At 37.4% G+C, this 20,939-nt stretch overlaps 1 protein-coding gene across 2 annotated transcripts; it reads right to left on the bottom strand.

Moving 5' to 3' along the window:
- Positions 1 to 1,670: 1,670 nt before the first annotated feature.
- Positions 1,671 to 19,633, bottom strand: LOC133633492 (lumican-like). 2 transcript variants are annotated; one of them, XM_062026066.1, is made up of 5 exons: positions 19,201 to 19,633; positions 13,366 to 13,690; positions 12,975 to 13,299; positions 12,564 to 12,881; positions 1,671 to 2,100 (listed from the first exon to the last, which is right to left on the bottom strand). In XM_062026066.1, exons 1-5 carry the CDS (start codon positions 19,443 to 19,445, stop codon positions 1,949 to 1,951), a joined length of 1,365 nt encoding a protein of 454 aa, XP_061882050.1. In that variant the 5' UTR covers positions 19,446 to 19,633; the 3' UTR covers positions 1,671 to 1,948. The 2 variants fall into 2 exon arrangements, with proteins under 2 accessions (XP_061882050.1, XP_061882116.1); XM_062026132.1 differs by having other exon boundaries at positions 13,059 to 13,299; positions 19,201 to 19,629.
- Positions 19,634 to 20,939: the final 1,306 nt, after the last annotated feature.

The raw sequence follows: 20,939 nt of genomic DNA on the forward strand, positions 1-20,939 counted from the left end.
TTCTAACCTACTGTTAGTACTTAAAAAATAATAGTCACCAAGCCTGCCAGTAAAAAGTAAAACTTTTTGTGAAAGTTTGTGGGACACAGGACTCTTCTTTGCACACACTCGAAGCGACTTTTTTACAGTTGAAAGCACAAAACTGTTCGGGTAAATTTGTACCATATATGGATAATCCGCTGAGGTCACACTTGAACAAAATTCCAAACTAAGTCTGAATGATTGTTTTATAAATATCCCCACAATTTTATTACAAATTATTCAGATCCCAAATAAACATAAGCAGGTACCAATAGGTAGGAAAAGTCGGTTTTGCACAAGGGCACCTTTAAGACCGTATGACAAGTATTAAAGGCCTACTGAAATGATTTTTTTTAATTTAAACGGGGATAGCAGATCAATTCTATGTGTCATACTTGATCATTTTGCGATGTTGCCATATTTTTGCTGAAAGGATTTAGTAGAGAACATCGACGATAAAGTTCGCAACTTTTGGTCGCTGATAAAACAAGCCTTGCCTGTACCGGAAGTAGCGTGACGTCACATGTTGAAAGGCTCCTCACATTTCCCCTCCAGCAGCGAGAGCAATTCGGACCGAGAAAGCGACGATTACCCCATTAATTTGAGCCAGGATTAAAGATTTGTGGATGACGAACGTGAGAGTGAAGGACTAGAGTGCAGTGCAGGACGCATCTTTTTTCGCTCTGACTGTAATTTAGGTACAAGGGCTCATTGGATTCCACACTCTCTGCTTTTTCTATTGTGGATCACTGATTTGTATTTTAAACCATCTCGGATACTTTATCCTCTTGAAAATGAGAGTCGAGAACGCGAAATGGACATTCACAGTGACTTTTATCTCCACGACAATACATCGGCGAAGCACTTTAGCTACGGAGCTAACGTGATAGCATCGGGCTTAACTGCAGATAGAAACAAAATAAATAAATCCCTGACTGGAAGGATAGACAGAAAACCAACAATACTATTAAACCATGGACATGTAAAAACACGGTTAATGCTTTCCAGCCTGGCGAAGCTTAACAATGCTGTTGCTAACGACGCCATTGAAGTTAACTTAGCAACGGGACCTCACAGAGCTATGCTAAAAACATTAGCTATCCACCTACGCCAGCCAGCCCTCATCTATTCATCAACACCCGTGCTCACCTGCGTTCCAGCGATCGACGGCGCGACGAAGGACTTCACACGATCATCGATGCGGTCGGCGGCTAGCATCGGATAGCGCGTCTGCTATCCAAGTCAAAGTCCTCCTGGTTGTGTTGCTGCAGCCAGCCGCTAATACACCGATCCCACCTACAACTTTCTTCTTTGCAGTCTTCATTGTTCATTAAACAAATTGCAAAAGATTCACCAACACAGATGTCCAGAATACTGTGGAATTTTGAAATGAAAACAGAGCTTTTTGTATTGGATTCAATGGTGTACCAATACTTCTGGTTCAACGATTGACGTGACGTGCATACGTCATCATACATAGACGTTTTCAACCGGAAGTTTAGCGGGAAATTTTAAATTGCTTTTTGTAAGTTAACCCGGCCGTATTGGCATGTGTTGCAATGTTAAGATTCCATCATTGATATATAAACTAACAGACTGTGTGGTCGGTAGTAGTGGGTTTCAGTAGGCCTTTAAGTGTTTAACGGTCTTCAAGTCCCTGGTCAACATTCGTAGACGACCTTCAAATCCCTGCTCTACAACCGGGGACGTTAGTACAAGTGAGTCAGTGTTTCCCCAGGGCGTGCTACTGAGTTTTGCCATTCTTAAATGTCCGTCATATATACTCCCAGCTCAGTTAAACCACTACTTGAAGAAATGAGACAGCATGTCACACTCGGTGTCCAAGGAAAACCCTGTTGAAGTTGGAAACCCACAGGAAAAATGCTGAAGAATGACAATGATGTTGGGTTTTATTATCAACGCGTGTTCAAATGTGAATACTTTCAATCACTCTCAGACAGTAGACCCAGTCAGACGGGAGCTCTCGGTAGGACATCCTGTTGCCGTCCAGTCGCAGGGTCTTCAACCTTGAGTAGCTTGGGGGGCCCACTTCTCTGCAGAAACTGGTCAAGTTGAGCTCTAAAGTAAACGCAAGGGATGCCATGAAGGAGAGGAGCAGACAGCTCTGCGTTCAGTTGAAAAAGCGCCGGGTTGGCGCCGTGTTTTGTGTGTTCGTTTGAGAAAATACTTCCTCTAGCTAACACACGGTAGCCTGTGTTTGGCTTTAATGGAGGACCATCACACGTTCCCAGAAACATACATAAATACATACATACCTACACAAGTACAATACATACATACACAAATACAGTACATACCTACGCACTCAAAGTTCATACATACACACGCACAATCACTGTACAAACATACATATACACATACATGTACATATACATTCACAGTACAAACATACATACACACATACTGTACATATAAATTCACTGTACAAACATACATATAGACATACTTTACATATACATTTACAGTACAAACATACATATACACATACTGTACATATACATTCACAGTACAAACATACATACACACATACTGTACATATACAAGTACATATACATACATACACTCATGCATATAATCATGTTTCTTCAAACATATATTAATGTTGTTGCCCTATGGGGAACTGGGTAACATGGCACACTGACTAAATCTAACCTATTGTTACTAAAACAATCTACAAGGTTAATACAGTTTTTATCTCTTTTTTCCCCTCCATTTATCTGCTTTCTTTTGTATTTCAAAGTATCATTACATATATGTATTGTTGCATTTGAAACAATTGTATTTTTGATAATAGAAGTAATTGTTGTGTTTTTAGTGTGTTCCTGCCTTCTCTTTTTTGTCTGCACCTGTTTTAGTGATTCGTCCTCTGCGAGGGGCGGACCTGGTGACACACCTGCTCACAATTAGCCCGCCAGTATTTAGGCTCTTCACCCACAGCTTGACCTTGCTGGTCATTGTTTCCTGTACTCCGCACGTGCATGTGCCTACTTCGCCTCATGGTATGTTGTTTCCCTGTCCTGTTATTGCCAAATTAATTGTGTTTGTTCCCTAGCCTCCCTGAGGCAGCAAGGACTTTATGCAGTGCTTGGTGCGCCCTGGTTGCTCCCTCTGCCAACCACTGAGGAACCTGTTTTGTTAATATTCATGGTGTGCACTTCTGCCCCATCGCCTTTTGTTGTACCTTTTTGGACTTAATAAATTCATGACTTTTTGTATTTTCAAACTTGCCTCCCGTCTCTGCATCCCGGGGTCTCCCCCCTTGACCAGTTCATAACAGTAATTATTATTCATTATTAATATTGCTATTTGTATTGGTATTTGTATTGATCCATTTGTAGTATAATTATGTTCATTGTCATTTCTGTATTATTATTTACTTCACTAACTGCTTCTTTGCCATCACTTTTACTATCATATTTGTACATATTGTGTTTGACGATGCTGTTCTGTTGTTGAGTTGGGTTGAGTTTGAGTTTATTTGGAACATGCAAGCATACAACATGATACATCACAATTTCCAGTTTCTCTTTTCAACATGTTCGAAAAGGAGTAGGAAGAAGCAGAGCTTATTTAATCCTACCCCTTTTCTTTTACATAACAGTTGCTAAAACTTTTGTTCACTTCCTGTTTTCAATTTATTCACAATATGCTCTATAAGTAATCACAATAAAAATAAATAAATACATAATAATTGGTGAAGTAAGTTATATTACATATGATGAGATAAGTAAGATTATTTTGAGAATGAAAGAATGGATGGATGGAATAAATCCAGAATGTTTATCATGGTTCTTCTTCTTTGTACTTTGTAAACACTTTAAGTTTGAAGAGTTTCTTGAAGTGGATCATATTAGTACATTGTTTGATTGCTTTGCTTAATCCATTCCATAATTTAATTCCACATACTGATATACTGAAAGTCTTAAGTGTTTTACGTGCATACAAATGTTTTAAATTACATTTTTCTCTAAGATTATATTTCTCCTCTTTTTTTGAAAATAATTGTTGTATATTCTTTGGTAGGCAGCAGATTATAGTTTGCTTTGTGTATAATTTTAGCTGTTTGCAAATTCACTAAATTGTGGAATTTCAGTATTTTTGATTCAATAAATAAAGGGTTTGTATGTTCTCTATATCCAACATTATGTATTATTCTAACTGATCTTTTTTGTAACACCGTTAATGAATGAAGTGTACTTTTGTAGTTATTTCCCCATATTTCCACACAGTAACTCAGATATGGTAACACTAGTGAGAAGTAGAGAATATGAAGTGATTTTTGGTCGAGAACATGTTTTGCTTTATTCATTATTGACGTGTTTCTTGCTACTTTATGTTGTATATTTTTTACATGAGATTTCCAGTTCAATTTATCATCAATGATTATACATAGAAATTTGGTTTCATTTACTCTTTCAATTTTTATTCCGTCTATTTGTATTTGTGTTTGACTTTCTCTTCTACTGTTACCAAATAGCATTATTTTAGTTTTAATAAGATTCAACGATAGTCTATTTTTGTCAAAGCATCTTTTTAATTTGTTAATTTCTTCTGTTATTATTTGTATTATCTTCTGTGTGTTCTCTCCTAAACAAAACGCTGTTGTATCATCCGCAAATAATACTAACTTTAAATCTTTTGTAACTTTACAAATGTCATTTATATAGAGATTGAATAATTTAGGTCCTAGTATTGATCCCTGAGGTACACCACAGGATATATTTTGCGTTGTAGATGTGTGTTCACCTAGCTTCACGTATTGTTTCCTGTTTGTTAGATAACTTCTTATCCAGTTTAAGACTAACACTCTGATGCCGTATCGTTCTAGTTTTTTGATTAAAATATTGTGATTAATTGTGTCAAATGCTTTAGTTAGATCCATAAAAACTGCTGCCGCACATTTTTTACTATCTATTGCATTGGTAATTTCTTCTGTAATTTCAATTAAAGCCATTGAAGTTGAAACATTAGCTCTGTATCCATACCGGTTCTCTTTGAGTATTTTATTTTTGTTTATGAAACTCTCTAATCTGTTATTGAACAGTTTTTTAATGATTTTAGAAAATTGTGGAAGTAGAGAAACAGGTCTATAATTTGTAAATTGGTGTTTGTCTCTAGTCTAATAAATTGGTGCAACTTTAGCTATTTTCATTTTGTTTGGAAATGTACTTGTTTGAAATGATAGTTTACTAATATACATTAATGGTCCTGAGATCTCTTCAATAACCTTTTTTATCATTTCCATATCAATTCCGTTACAATCAGTTGAAGTCTTAGATTTACATTGTATTCACAATTGTAACTATTTCCTCCTGTGTCACATTACTGAGGAACATGGAGTTGGGATTTCGCTCTATGTTATCATTATAGTCCTCAATTGAAATTGGGTCTGGAATCCTTTCTTCCAATTTTGGTCCAATATTTACAAAGTAATTATTGAAGCTTTCAACTACTTCCTTTATGTTGTCATTCTTTTTTTTTACTTCTAAGAAGTGTTGGGGGTAGTCCCTCTTAGTGCCATTTTTAATAATGCTATTGAGGATGCCCCATGTTGCTCTCATATTATTTTTGTTCCTGTCCAATAATTCACTGTAATATTCTTTTCTACATGATCATAGTATGTTTGTTAACTTGTTTTTATACTTTTTGTACTTAATTTCTGCCTCTGTAAATTTTCTATATAGTGTATTCTTCTTACAAGCATTGTTTAATCCTTTTGTCATCCATGGTTGATTATTCTTTCTCTGCTTATTACTGAGTTGTATCCATGGACAATGTTTGTCATAAAGTATTATGAACTTGATTAAGAAATGTTCATATGCTTCATCAACCTCTGTTTCATTGTTGTTGTTGTTGTGTTTGTTATTGTTGTGTTTGTTGTTGTTGTTGTCTCTCTGTCTTACCCCTCCCCCCCCCCCCCCCCTCTTGTCCCAGCAATTTCCCCCTTTGTCCTCCTTTGTTTCTCTTTCTATCCCCTCCTGCTCCGGCCCGGCTGCACCAAATGTTAATATATAAATCAATTTAATAAAGTCAAACACAAATAAGGCAACAAAAAAAGTATCCCACACTTGTCTTTTGTAAAATAAATTATGTACTGCAAATATAGATGATATATGATTTGCTTCAATAGCTGGAAAGAACAACATTTAAAAAATTAAAATAAATGTAGCACCATCAAACATGTATCCATACACACACAAACACCCACATCACTGCTAAAGTTTCACCTAACTGTACCATAACAATGTAAAAGGTTAATAGAGTTTGCTCCTTTTCCTTTACTTTTTTAATGTATTGTTGCACCTGAAACAATTCTAATGTTAAAAGTAAAGGTAATTAATAATATTATTAGTTATTAGGGTTGTACGGTATACCGGTTCTAGTATAGTATCGCAGTACTAATGAATCAAAAACGGTACTATACTCTGTTTGAAAGGTACCGGTTCCCCTTTTAAAAAAAACAAAAAACAATTAACTGGCATGATGGCACGTCATCTCGTCATGACATTGCTGGTTTTACGAGCAGAGGAGCATGTTCGGCAGCGCACACACACAGAGTACTTACAAGCAGACACAGTGTGTAGAAGAAAAGGGAGAATAGATGATTTTGGCCTAAAAACTGACAACAAAGGTGAAGTTATAACACTGAAACGCCCTCAGGAAGAATATCTTTAAGACATGGCTAGCAAACTAGCAGCTAATGTCCATCCGCAGTTTGCAGTGTTTTAGCTACTTCTAAATCACTAATGGCGACAAATAAAGTATGTTTCTTACATGTATCATCCCTGCAGGACGAGGAATAGCTAAACATGCTTCACTACACATTGTAGAAGGATACAATAGCTAACCGCTAACAACAAGCTAGCACCCCTGAATGTAAACAAATGCCATGGGTGGATCTACACCTGACATCAACTGTAATGATATCAAGTACAATAGCGTATCTAGTCGATAGTAGTATGATTACATCGATTTTTTTTCTTTCTTTTTTTTAATTTATAATGTGTTTATAAACTCAGGAAATACGTCCCTGGACACATGAGGACTTTGAATAGGACCGATGTATGATCCTGTAACTACTTGGTATCGGATCGATACCAAAATGTGTGGTATCATCCAAAACTAATGTAAAGTATCAAACAACAGAAGAATAAGTGATTATTACATTTTAACAGAAGTGTAGATAGAACATGTTAAAAGAAGAAAATAAGCAGATATTAACAGTAAGTGAACAAGTGGATCAAAAATGATAAATGGGTTATACTTGTATAGCGCTTTTCTATCTTCAAGGTACTCAAAGCGCTTTGACAGTATTTCCACATTCACCCATTCACACACACATTCAATTTTTACAGTTTGTCCCTCATTAGGTTGACAAAATAATAAAATATAAATGACACAATATGTTACTGCATATGTCAGCAGACTAATTAGGAGCCTTTGTTTGTTTACTTACTACTAAAAGACAAGTTGTCTAGTATGTTCACTATTTTATTTGAGTACAAAATTGCAGTAATAAACATATGTTTAATGTACCCTAAGATTTTTTGTTAAAATAAAGCCAATAATGCCATTTTTTGTAGTCCCCTTTATTTAAAAAATTATTGAAATACATTTTGGTACCGGTACCAAAACATTGGTATCGGTACAACCCTAGTAGTTGTCAATATTGTTATTTCTATTGATTTATATTGTTCCATCTGAAGTGCAATATTGTTCATTGTCATTTTTGTGTCATTCCTATATTTTTGTATTGTATTACACCATCTTTCCTCACTTATTATTTGAGTCATAATGCTGCTCTCAGCCAGGCTGGAGCTGCTAGGTGTGTGTCGGAGTGATTTGCATTTTTTTTTTTTTTTTTACCACAGCCAAAACTGCTTTCCAATTTCTACCGTGACCAAATGTTTTGATAGTGTTCTAGGTCAGACTGGTGGAGCAAGGTTGAGATAGAGGAAAGAGGAGATTGGAAAGTAGAACAACATGTGCTTCTCCCTCATCCGGCTCTGTTTTCTCTAAAACCGTGGCAGATGTCTTCATACCAATCTCCCTTTTTCTTTTGCTAACCTACTTTTTCTCCGTGATAACATTGCCCCTCCCCTGTAGCGCAGCCATCCTCTCAGCCCCTCCCTCCTTGACGGAGACTCCACCCAAGCTCCGTCCTGGTCTGAGCAACTTCCCAACCAAAGTCAATAGCTTTGTTATGATGGACAGCTAAAACCCACATAATGAAATCATATCCGGATTTTAATGTTTTCATGGTTTACTTATTAAATAACTGCTCGATTGCAAAAAAACGTCGATGCGGGACGTTAACATACTCTTCATATTAAATGTTGTATCGTTCTTAGTTAATATTGTCAAGGTGGTCTGTTGTCGCATTTTTAGCGTTCTGCCATGAAATACTCTGACACAGCAGACAACAACATACGCTCACGTACACGATAGGAATATTGAACAACAAATCAATGATTGAAGTGACGAACTCGCCATCCAAACAATACCCCGTTTGTTGACAGCCATGGAAGCATGTTCAATTTCTTTATCAAGCAGAGGCAACACAATCCGGTGAAAAGATTCAAAGGAGCTGGTGAACGGTTAACTGCTAAAGCTAACAAACGGCTCCGTTGAATCCCTCGATGACGTCACTTGGCAACAGGCCCCGCCTTTTAAAAGCACAGACACACTCTACTGCAAATGCCAGATATTTAAACTTTTTTAAAGTAACATATCAATTACTTTCCCTAGTAATTAATAACATTTATTTAAGACTAATTCCGTTAGTAATTTTTGTAAAGTAACAAGTAACTATTGTGGGAGTTTTTCAGCAGAGGTGTCATCAAATAATGTTTTAACAGCTCATGGCACAATCTATGAATACTATTACAGAAAAAAACACGTAAAAACGTGGAATAAAAGAGCAAATCGGTGAAATTTAAGGAGAAAATGTTTTAATGTTGACTCTAATAACACAATGTTGTCATGCAGGATGTTTGTTTCCCTTTAAAACTATAATTGCTCAAAAAAATAATGAGGAACCAAAATCCATCCATTTTCTACCGCTTGTCCTGTTCGGGGTCGCGAGGGTGCTAGAGCCTATCTCAGCTGCATTCGGGCGGAAACAATGTTATGAATTTTTGACCTATTTATTCAAGGCTCCAAATACTTAACATCAAATATTTCCATTTTTTGGGGAACATTTGTCAAAGGCCCTATTTTGTGTGTTTGCCATAAAAAATAGTTGTTTTTAAGTGTAAAAATGGCATTAAACAAACAAACAAAAAAACATTTAAAAAAAAACAGTCAGTAACATCCCAGCAGTTGTCTTACAGTAGAAGGCTAATCTAGCTACAAAACAAATTCAGCTGACATAGCATATTGTATCATTCACATATTTCTAACCTACTGTTAGTACCTACCGTTTCAATGCTATAAATCATAGTCACCAAGCCTGCCAGTAAAAGTCGTTTTTTTCGAAAAATCCATCTTTTTGTGAAAGTTTGTGGGAAGCAGGAATCTTCTTTGCACTCACAAGGCACACAGGCACAATAATGTTTGGGTAAATTTCTACCATACATGGATAACCTGCTGATGTAACACTTGAACAAAATTCCAAACGAACCGTTTGGAGGAAGTCTGAAGGATTGTTTTATAGATATCCCCACAAATTCATTTCAAATTGTCTGGACTGAAAAGGGCATTAAACAAACAAACAAAAAACACTAGCAAAAAAAAATTATAATTGAGTGATGGATCTGAGGTTGCTCTAGAGCACAGGTGTCAAACTCAAAGCCCGGGGGTCAGATGTGGCCCGCTACTTCATTTTATTTGGCCCTCGAAAGCCCGCAAATAATTTGTATCAAGTAACTTTCATTACTAAATGTAATGTTTCTTAAAAAAAATACTAGCACTCCATATAATTGCAAATTATGTTAACTTAAATATTGTCTAATTATGCAAAAATATGTTATCAAATATTCAAAGAAATAATAATAATGATTTCAAAGCAAGTTAACCATCAAATTGTGCAATGTAAAAGTAGCAATAGATTTCATGGTAAAATTGCGAAATTTACTGTGGTTTTTACAGCATTTGTCTCTAAATGAAAAAACTGTACTTTTTTTACTGTAATAAACTGTAGTGCTGTTTTGGCATTTACAGTAATACACCGAAAAATCTACAGTTGTTGATTTGGGGTGGAAAAAAAACAAAACTGCCAGCTCAGGTGCCAAAATGTTACTGTAAAATTGCAGTTTTTTTTATTTACAGTAAAAAAAAAAAAAAAAGTTTTTACAGTAAAATTCTGGCAACTGAGCTGCCTTTTTTTAACCATAAAAACAGCAGTACTGTTTTTCCATTTACAGTAAAATACAGTAAAGTTTGAGGTGAAATTATTCCAAGTTACCATATTTTTTTGACTTTTTTATTTTTATTTTTTAAATCTACTAATAAAATGCAATACAAAATGGTGTAATAATAGTATTCACTGTTAGAAGCGGCCCTCTGGGGCCAAACATAACTGCGTAACTTTTGCCCTCAGTGAAAACGACTTTGACACCTCTGTTCTAGAGATTTAAGCGTTGAAAGTAAAAGATAAGAATAATATTGTATGACTTCTTTAATATGAGTTTGGCCCATTTTTATTATTAACAAGAAGTCAAAAATGCTACTAACTGATAGTTCTTCCCACGGTGTTTGTAATTACGTAATTATTTAATAACAGTTACTTTTAATAATAACCAGTAATCTAATTGATTACAATTCAGTCCGTTACAATGCCGTGTGCGATAGCGTGATGTAACGTGGCGCGCTACTTTTGATGTGGTTGCATGTCGACAAAAAGACAGCGTCATAAGTGCAGCAAGTTCAACGCAGGAAATATCTTTTTACTAGTGAAAGCAACAATCAGTATCGCACTAAAATGAACTTGATATCAAACAGGATGGGGCACCATCACACTGTGACACAGCAGACAACAACGCACGCACACGTACACGATGGGAGTAATGAACAACAAATCGGTGATTGAAGTGACAAACTTGCCATCCAAACAACACCCTGTTTGTTGACAAGAAGGTACGACAGCCATGGAAGCACATTCAATCTCTTTATTAAGCAGAGGTGACACAATCCGGTGAAGAGATTCAAAAGAGCTGGCTAACTGCTAAAGCTAACAAACACAGCTCCGTTGAAACCCTCGACGACATCGCACGTAACTTGGCAACAGGCCTCGCCTTTTAAAAGCACAGACACACGCCCACTGCTCTATATCAAACATCTATCCACTGCAAATGCCAGATATTTAAACTTTCTTTTAAGTAACGTATTTATTATTTTCCCTAGTAATTAATAACATTAATTTAAGTGTAATTCCATTAGTAATTCAAAATTAATTACTTAATTAATTAATTAGTTAATTACTTTTTTAAAGTAATTTTCAGAACACTGTCCTCCGACAAACAAGACTCTAAACTTTTCCGGCAAAGACGAGTGACTGGCTTGAACAGTGTCCAGGTGATGATTAGCAGCAGGTAAAAAACATAATAGCAATCACCCCCAGGTGATGAAGACGGCACTAAGAAGCAACATTTGACCAAGAACGGCCTGACCTAACTGATTGGAACAAGTTGGTTGAGTTAGTTAGTTGGTTGAGTTAGTTAGTTGGTTGGTTAGTTAGTTAGTTAGTTAGTTAGTTAGTTAGTTAGTTATTTAGATAGTTAGTTGGTTAGTTAGTTGGTTGTATGGTTGGTAATTTTTTTAGTTTGTATGTTGTTTTTTTACTTTGTTAGTTGGTTGGTTGGTTGAGTCAGTTGGTTTAGTTAGTTAGTTTGCTATTTGGTTTAGTGAATTGGTTTAGTTAGTTCATTGATTTAGTTATTTAGTTGGTTTATTTTGTTAGTTGGTTGAGTTAGTGTGTTGGTTTAGTTAGTTAGTTTGTTGGTTGTGTTAGTTTGTTAGTTGGTTGAGTTAGTTAGTTGGTATCGTTTGTTGGTTGGTTGTTTTCGTTAGTTGGTTGAGTTAGTTTGTTAAGTTAGTTAGTTTAGTTTTTGTTAATTGGTTTAGTTTGTTGGTGTAGTTAGTACATTTAGTTAGTTAGTTGCTTCAACTTGTTGGTTGGATTATGTAGTTGGTTGAGTTAGTCAGTTTGTTTAGCTAGTCGGTTGGTTTAGTTTGGTAGTTGGTTATTTTGTTGGTTGAGTTAGTTAGTTAGTTAGTTAGTTAGTTAGTTAGTTAGTTAGTTAGTTGGCTAGTTTGTTGGTTAGTTGGTTAGCTTGGTTAGTTGTTTTTTGTCCGTTTGTAGTTTGGGCTGATTTTAATGAAACTTTTAGTACATGTCAGAAATGGGATACAGAACAACTGATTACATTTAGGGGATCATCATTTCTTTACATTGACTTATTTGATACAACTGACACGTGTTCACTCCATTTCCTTCACTCGTTATTGGGAGATTCTAGATGTTTGGGCTCACATATGTTAATTAAAGTGTGTGTGTGCAAGTATTACCTTTGCTAGCTTACCTCGAATGTCATTGGCCTCCAGATAGAAGTGCTGCAGGGTGGTGGGCACTGTGGGTATGCTCACAAGCTCATTGTAAGACAAGTCCAGTTCCAGCAGGCTGGAGAGGTTGAAGGCCTCAGGGTGGATGTGGGGGCTCTGCAGGCCACAGTGACTTAGACCAAGGTGCCTGAGGTTCACCAACCCCACCAAACTGTCCTTGTGGACCCCAGAGAGGGAGTTATTGGACAGATAGAGCTGCTGCACCAAGGGCGGTAAATGTTTGGGGACTAATGAGAAGGAATTTCCGCCGAGGTCCAGCAGGTGAAGACCAAGGAGACCTGTAACACATGAACACACTTGTTGGTCTGGTATTGTCGTGGTAAATAATACTATTATTCTAGGGATACATGACATGATGAGTGGTCCACTACCATCGAGCGCTCCTTCTTTGATGGTCTTCAATCGGTTTCCTTGCAAAAGCAGCACCGTCAGGTTCTGCAAGTTCTTCAGCGCACCGGGCGCGATGCTGCTGATTTTGTTGTGGGCGAGTCTGAGCTGCTTGAGACCGTCTGGCAGACCGCTGGGCACCGAGCTCAGCTGGTTGCGGTTGGCGAAGAAGTAATTCAGTAGCGTCTGGTTTTGCAGGAAACCCCAGTCCAGCTGGTCACTTCTCAAACGGTTGTGGTCCAGGATGAGCCAGCGAAGCCCAGTGATGTTTGCCAGATGTGGCGAAGACAAGGATGAGATGTTGTTTCCCTGTGAAAGACACAAAACCAAGACCGAGTGGTGGAGTAGTGGACAACTTCCAAAGAACCTCCTTACCTGCAGAAACAGGTACTTAGTTGTGGCTGGCAGGAACCCAGGGACGGCAGCCAGACTTCTGTGGTCGCAGTACAGCGCCGTGGGCCACTGAATGGGGCAGTCACACTGCCGAGGACACGCCTGAGGGTTGTTGGCGCGGTACCAGGCTTGGTCCAAGCGGCCCTCTAGGCTCAGCACGCTGGGCTCACCGAGCAAGCGGTTGATCCACAGGGGGATGCCGCCATAGTCCTTGTCAGACAGCGTGGTTGGCGAGGCCACAGCCAAAACAAACAGCAGCACCAAGTGACTTTGTAGCACACCCATGGAGACCAAAATCTTTGTAGACCTGCAAGAAACAGCAGACTAAAACTCCAAAAGTCTGTTTTGGAATTTACTGAAGAGTCATGCCTTTAAGATTTATTCTGTTGAAGGACTTTCATGCTTGGCCAATCAGTTTAGTTTGGTCAAGTCTATAAGATTTATTCAACTGTTTGTCACTTAAAATCTTTTATTTTCTCAAAAATTTACTTTGCGCTTTGTAACCCGGTGCGCCTTATGTATGTATTCATTCTGGTTGTGCTTACCGACCTCGAAGCAATTGTATTTGGTACATAGTGTAATAATAAGTGAGACCAGTAGATGGCAGTCACACATAAGAGATACTTATGGACTGCAGGTTGACGCCTGTTCAATTAATTATGCTGGCAAGGCAAAGCAACACCAAAACTTTGATGTTCCATTGAGAATATTGAACATTACACACAGCGCCCAAACATCTGTACAACTTTGGTTAGCTACGAAGCCGCACCGCTTGATGGATTGTTGGAACATTAGGGCTACCATAGTCAGACGCACTGTGCTTCAACATACGGTATTATTATAGTGTGTGTATAAGGACCCCAAAATGGCACCTATTAGCAGACATATTATCTGGTGTTTTTTTTTGCAATATTATACAAAACCAACTGTTCTTACCTATTGGTATCCGCTCATGTGTATTTGGGATCTGCATATGTCCTGAAAATGTGCACGCGTCTGCCATTGTAGTCAATAAGCTCCTCGTTTTTGTGGGGCATTCATCCTCCGCTGTTGCCATTTCCAATATACGGAGATGAAAGAAGGCCGTTTTAGTAACACTCTTAATGTGTGGCTCAAACAAGAGAGTTGGGTCGAAGATAATACCCAGATTCTTTACCGAGTCACCTTGTGTAATTGTTTGGTTGTCAAATGTTAAGGTGGTATTATTAAATAAATGTCGGTGTCTAGCAGGACCGATAATCAGCATTTCCATTTTCTTGGCGTTGAGTTGCAAAAAGTTAGCGGACATCCATTGTTTAATTTCATTAAGACACGCCTCCAGCTGACTAAAATCTGGCGTGTTGGTCAGCTTTAGGGGCATGTAGAGTTGAGTGTCATCAGCATAACAGTGAAAGCTAACACCGTATTTGCGTATGATGTCACCTAGCGGCAGCATGTAAATACTAAAGAGTGCAGGGCCAAGAACCGAACCTTAACATAGTCCCATGTCACATTGTTATGGGAGACGCACTGCATCCTGTCAGTAAGATAAGAGTTAAACCAAGACAAGGCTAAGTCTGACGTACAAATACATGTTTTGATACGCTCTAATAAAATATTATGATCGAAGATATCGAAAGCAGCGCTAAGAACAAGAAGCAGCAACATAGATGACGCATCATAATCCATCATTAACAATAAATCATTAGTCATTTTTGCAAGGGCTGCCTTTAAAGCCCTTAAAAAAACATCCAAACACCTCCATTAAGGTTATATATACATGATGTAAGTATATATGTAATGTAGTAACATTTACAACCCTAAGCCCAACATTTTAATCATTAATTTCACAAATGCATCAGAACGTTTGCTTTTTTTTCCAACATTTGCACTGATTAATTCAGAGGTGGGACCAAGTCATTGTTTTTCAAGTCACAAGTAAGTCTCAAGTCTTTGCCCTCAAGTCTCGAGTCAAGTCCCGAGTCAACACAGGCAAGTCCCGAGTCAAGTCCAAAGTCAAGACTGGAAAGTCTCAAGTCAAGTCCCAAGTCCTGCGTTTTGAGTTTCGAGTCCTTTCAAGTCATTTTAACCACATACTAATATATTTACACAGGTTGTGTATGCTTTTAAAATGCTGTATTTATTTATTAAAACAAGTGCATTTGAAATTGCAGTAAAAAAAATAGTGCTGACATTGCACTTTATTAAAGCACTATTAACCAGTCATTTTAAACATTTAACTCATTCCTTTACAGAATAAACACATTTGAAAAAACAAGTGCAACTGTACTTATTTGTACAAAAGTGTTAACATTGTAATTCCATGGCATATTGCATTGTAACTAGTTCCACAGCAGTTTCTATCCTGTTCTTACCTTATCTCATTGATCTCATCTCATACTGTATGTGTGTTTATGTGTGCGTACACATGAAAAACATAACAAAAACATGAACAAAACAATGAACAGAGTTGTACTTTTTAGATGTCAGGGCCCTATGCAATATGTACACATATTCTTAATATAGTATACATTTTAACTGACCTTTATTTGACTATGTTTGTCTTTTTGTAGGTGGCTAAAAATATGCGGTGCTGCTGACCGCCGTCTAACGTTATGTTACTGTGTGTGATACATTGACTAACGTAATGTTATGTAGGTACCTCATGCAGCCCTGCTTAAAAAAAATCACTTGACAAAAAGTATGAATAAGGTAGCGAACTGCAGTGGACGCAACAGATTGCCGTGTTTGCAATGACGTTATAACCATAGACATCTTATAAGTAGACGCAGCATTGGCTGCTGTGACGCGAGCAATTTTGGCTGCCATCTTGAAGTGGTGATGAGGAGCCGGCGAGCAGCCTAAACTGACAGTTGACAGGTAGAAAACAAAGATGCCATGCTGGTGTTCAGCGTTTTCCTACTCAAATGAGCGGACTGTTGAAAATAGGAATTGGGGGATTACTTTTCACAAGTAAGATTTAACATTGACGTACTATTGGTTGTATTTTGTGAAAAGAATATTACCACAGAGTTGAGAAGGAGCAAAGATCTTCAATATTTGTATGTGAAAATCACAAAGAAATCTTCTGGGGGAGGATGATGGCCCTAAAGGGGTTTGGTTTACAAACTTTCTGCCCCACCTAAAACAAAATTCACCAGCCGCCACTGATTATGATGTGTTCTCATTTTAGGCAAAGTATAAGACAATACTTTCTTAACAGTATACTTGTAACCAGGAATAAGTCTTCAATTAACACTATTCAAATACTAAGATTGTTGGGTAAAACAGAATTTAGTTTTATTCTGAATCCAGTGAAACAAATTGGTGGTTTTAGCTGATATAAAGACTTTCAGGTGTTTATATATGTTTATGTTAAAGTATTTGGCAGACGCTTTTTTTCAAAGCGACATACATAAAAAATACATATATAACAATCACTGTAAACATGATCATTTAAAGGAAGAATGTAATACAAAATATCAATACAAAGTGTCAAGACAGATTAAACTCTGCTGCTGCAGCAACATAGATACAGTCTATAGGTCCCTAAGATATATAGATATCTAATGTTTTCATACATTGTCTATGTAGGATATACTTATGTATATTTTACCTAATCATATTGTTTCTTGAATTTAAAAATAGCTGACCGTTGTTTCCCTCTTCTCTGGGATTATATTCCCAGTTTTTATCTCGGACGTCTGGTCACTTATAGCATATAAGAATATTGTATTACTGTTAAGCAAACTTTGAATAATAAAACACGCCAAAACATGTGTCCTTTATCATAGCTACACGTATGACAAAAAAGCGTGTGAAAATGAGTGGTATTCAGTGAGGTAAAATGAATTAAATTTGCTGACAGTTCATTGCTCCTGCCAAATGAATTGCACTGAGTGGAGCGGATCACCACTCCAAGATGGCGGCTCCACGTCTTGTCTGCGCCAGTAGGCAGTAGCGCTCGATGCTACGTCTACTTATAAGATGTGTATGGTTATAACGTTAGCAGTGAGTTTACAGCCTCACTGATTTGACTACACAGCAAATAAAAGTTATGTTACTTAGCCAATAAACATTAGCTTACATTCAAAACTTACCATTCTGTTTGCAACTTCAAATGTCGAACAAAGTTGGAAGTTGTTGCAATTCGTTTTTTGTTGACCAAGTCGTAGTTTTAATACCCGAACCGAACTATCTTTGGGGTCATTTTTCCTCACTGGCGCGTTGTTTGAGAGCTATTCTTTGTTGGTTGTTCTGCAATTTGATTGGATGAATGCCGTAGGACGAAAACAACATGGATCTAATTCGATTGGCTGTTGTAATGACAGACACACAAGCTGACAAAGCGCACACTCCCTGACAGACACACACACGTACACTTTGGAAGATATGGAGCGCTCCCGAATAACTTTTTAATCGTTGGGTTTTGGGGAAAGTAGCAAGTCATGTCAAGTCAAAAGGCTCAAGTCCAAGTGAAGTCACAAGTCATTGATGTTAAAGTCTAAGTCGAGTTGCAAGTCTCTTTACATTTTGTCAAGTCGAGTCTAAAGTCATCAAATTCATGACTCGAGTCTGACTCGAGTCCAAGTCATGTGACTCGAGCCCACACCTCTGCTGATTATTACTCACTGCAGACTTCATGAGAGCCAACAAACATAATAAAGCATCACTTACTGTACAATGTCTGCTGTCAATAGGATGCCGACTGCGAGGATGTTCATATGTTCCCATGTATATGAAAAATTACTCATAATCCTCATGAAGAAAAGGGGAGTGGAGCCAAGCCTCTTTTCGTGTTGTTCTCGCCATTTCCGGGTCTAAATTGGCTGTCAAAGTGTGTCAACTTGTCGGAATACCTACTCAGACTTCTACTGTCCAGGTGAGACATATGATCTACAATAAACTTACAGGGAGCAAGGAAGTGAGGAAGCAGCTGATCAGTCGATGATGTAAACATAGAGACACAGGAAGTGAATACATTGTTGTTGCTATAAATAGTTTGTCTGCGGTAGCACTGATAATAACAATATCACTAATACTTGCTCATATTAAAGTCACCAAATGTAAATGTAGTATTGTTGGCGCTTTTTTTTTTTTTTTTTTTGGTTTTATGGACGGAATGGAGAACCTTCCATTGGCCCTGCTGTAAGCACACTTTTATTTACGTTTATTTAATATTTCGAATACATTAAACAAAACAAAAAAATCCATCCATCATGTCTTTCATAATGATTGTGAACAATAGGCAACATTCCAAAAAAAGTGCACTTACCCTTTAAGTAACATAGAAATGTTTATCTATTTTATGGAGGAATGTAGTTAATCACAGAACTGGCACCCAATGTTATTACAAATGTATTGATTTTCAATCAAACGTCGTTTTGAGTCAATAATCGATTCTGAATCGAATCGTTTCCCACAAGAATCAAATCAAGTGGTGCCCAAAGATTGACAGCTGTAATGTTTGCAGTAATAAATATGATTAGAACATTTGAGCATGGTGTTTGATTATGGCCTTAATACCGTGACATCTTGTTGTTGTTTCATTGCTGGTTAATGCAGGTGAAGAAATAATATTATTTAAAATTAATCCACAGCAAGTCTGTTTTTAATCATCACTATGGAATATAACTGTGCCAAGGTAACATGCACAAATAATGTTTAATAACTGCAATAACAACAAGAATCGACATGGCAGCGGTCTCAAATCATGCGTTAGACTCCGGCCAACAGAGTCGCCCAGACAAAAGTTCTGGAAGGTAAACAAAATCAGCTGATTGCCGGCACAAAGCGATGACATCATGCAGCAAATATGTGGCTTGGACATTTATTTACCTGATGTAAAAGTGCTGGTGAAATCCCCCAAATGAAGCAGGAGCAGTCGGGTGTGTGTGTGTTTGTGTGTGTGTGTGTGTGTTTGTGTGTGTGTGTGTGTGTGCGTGTGTGTGTGTGTGTGTGTGTGTGTGTGTGTGTGTGTGTGTGTGTGTGTGTGTGTGTGTGTGTGTGTGTGTGTGTGTGTGTGTGTGTGTGTGTGTGTGTGTGTGAATTTCCATGCTCTGTTTACTTGCAGTCTGGTACATTCCTCTTCCCCTCACTCTGGTCCCACCAACAAGGCAGTGTTGCTCGTGGCAACGACTTATGAAATTATGGGATTGATGATTTGTTGACAGCACCTGTTTAGTGTGTGTGCGTGTGTGTGTGTGTGTGTTTTGTGTGTGTGTGTGTGTGTGTGTGTTTGCGTGTGTGTGTGTGCGTGTTACCTTGAGGTCTTTTGCAAAGTACCTGGGGATCCAAAGAGACCATTCTGTGTGTGTGCGTGCGTGCGTGCGTGCGTGCGCATGTGAGCGTGTATGTATGTGTGTGTGTGTGCATGTGTTTGTGTGTGTGCGAGAGAGAGAGAGAGAGAGAGAGAGAGAGAGAGACAGGGGTGGGGGGGTGAGTGAGAGAGAGAGAGAGAGAGAGAGAGAGAGAGAGAGAGAGAGAGAGAGAGAGAGAGAGAGAGAGAGAGAGAGAGAGAGAGACAGAGAGAGAGAGAGACAGAGACAGGGGAGAGAGCAAAATGATTCCAGAAGTTTCTCCCTAATTGTGAGAAGAGACTTGAGAATAACAGGAAGTGTTGGAGTATTGCAACAGCGCCCCCTAGTACACTCTTACTGTATGACATGTACATGAACTTTTACTACATTTTTTTTATCAGACTTTTTAGTCAAAACTTTATTTTAGCCTACAAATGTAACAAAGAACTTACATTATCACATGTACATGAACTTTTACTATATTCTTTTTATTACACTTTTTGGTCAACACTTTATTTTAGCCTACACATGTAACAAAGAACTTACTGTATCACATGTACATGAACTTTTACTACAGTCTTTCTATCACACTTTTTAGTCAATACTTTATTTTAGCTTACACATGTAACAAAGAACTTACTGTATGACATGTACATGAACTTTTACTACATTATTTTTATCACACTTTTTAGTCAACACTATTTTAGTCTACAAATGTAACAAAGAACTTACTGTTTCACATGCACATGAACTTTTACTATGTTCTTTTTATCACACGTTTTAGTCAACACTTTATTTTAGCCTGCAAATGTAACAAATAACTTACTGTTTCACATGTACTAAACTTTTACTACATTCTTTTTATTACACTTTTTAGTCAACACTTTATTTTTGCCTACACATGTAACAAAGAACTTACTGTATCACATGTACTAAACTTTTACTACATTATTTTTATTACACTTTTTAGTCAACACTTTATTTTTGCCTACACATGTAACAAAGAACTTACTGTATCACATATACTAAACTTTTACTACATTCTTTTTATTACACTTTTTAGTCAACACTTTATTTTTGCCTACTCGTGTAACAAAGAACTTACTCTATCACATGTACATTAACTTTTACTACATTCTTTTTATCACTTTTTAGTCAATACTTTATTTTAACCAACAAATGTTACAAAGAACTTCACCACATATTTAATGCATGATGAAGTAAGAACACACGTACATTTTTTATATTGTTTGTCCTCATTTGGGTCTCAGTTGAGGT

Source organism: Entelurus aequoreus, linkage group LG01 (assembly GCF_033978785.1).
Source record: "Entelurus aequoreus isolate RoL-2023_Sb linkage group LG01, RoL_Eaeq_v1.1, whole genome shotgun sequence".
Lineage (NCBI taxonomy): Eukaryota > Metazoa > Chordata > Actinopteri > Syngnathiformes > Syngnathidae > Entelurus > Entelurus aequoreus.

Excerpts from the sequence above, each read along its gene's own strand:
- LOC133633492 (XM_062026066.1), bottom strand. The coding sequence starts at position 19,445 with ATGTACCAGACTGCAAGTAAACAGAGCATGGAAATTCACACACACACA. Across the intron at positions 12,882-12,974 it reads CAAAGAAGGAGCGCTCGATG|GTCTCCTTGGTCTTCACCTG; the intron begins GTAGTGGACCAC and ends CATGTGTTACAG. Across the intron at positions 2,101-12,563 it reads GGAGGCCAATGACATTCGAG|AGCTCAACTTGACCAGTTTC; the intron begins GTAAGCTAGCAA and ends CGTTTACTTTAG.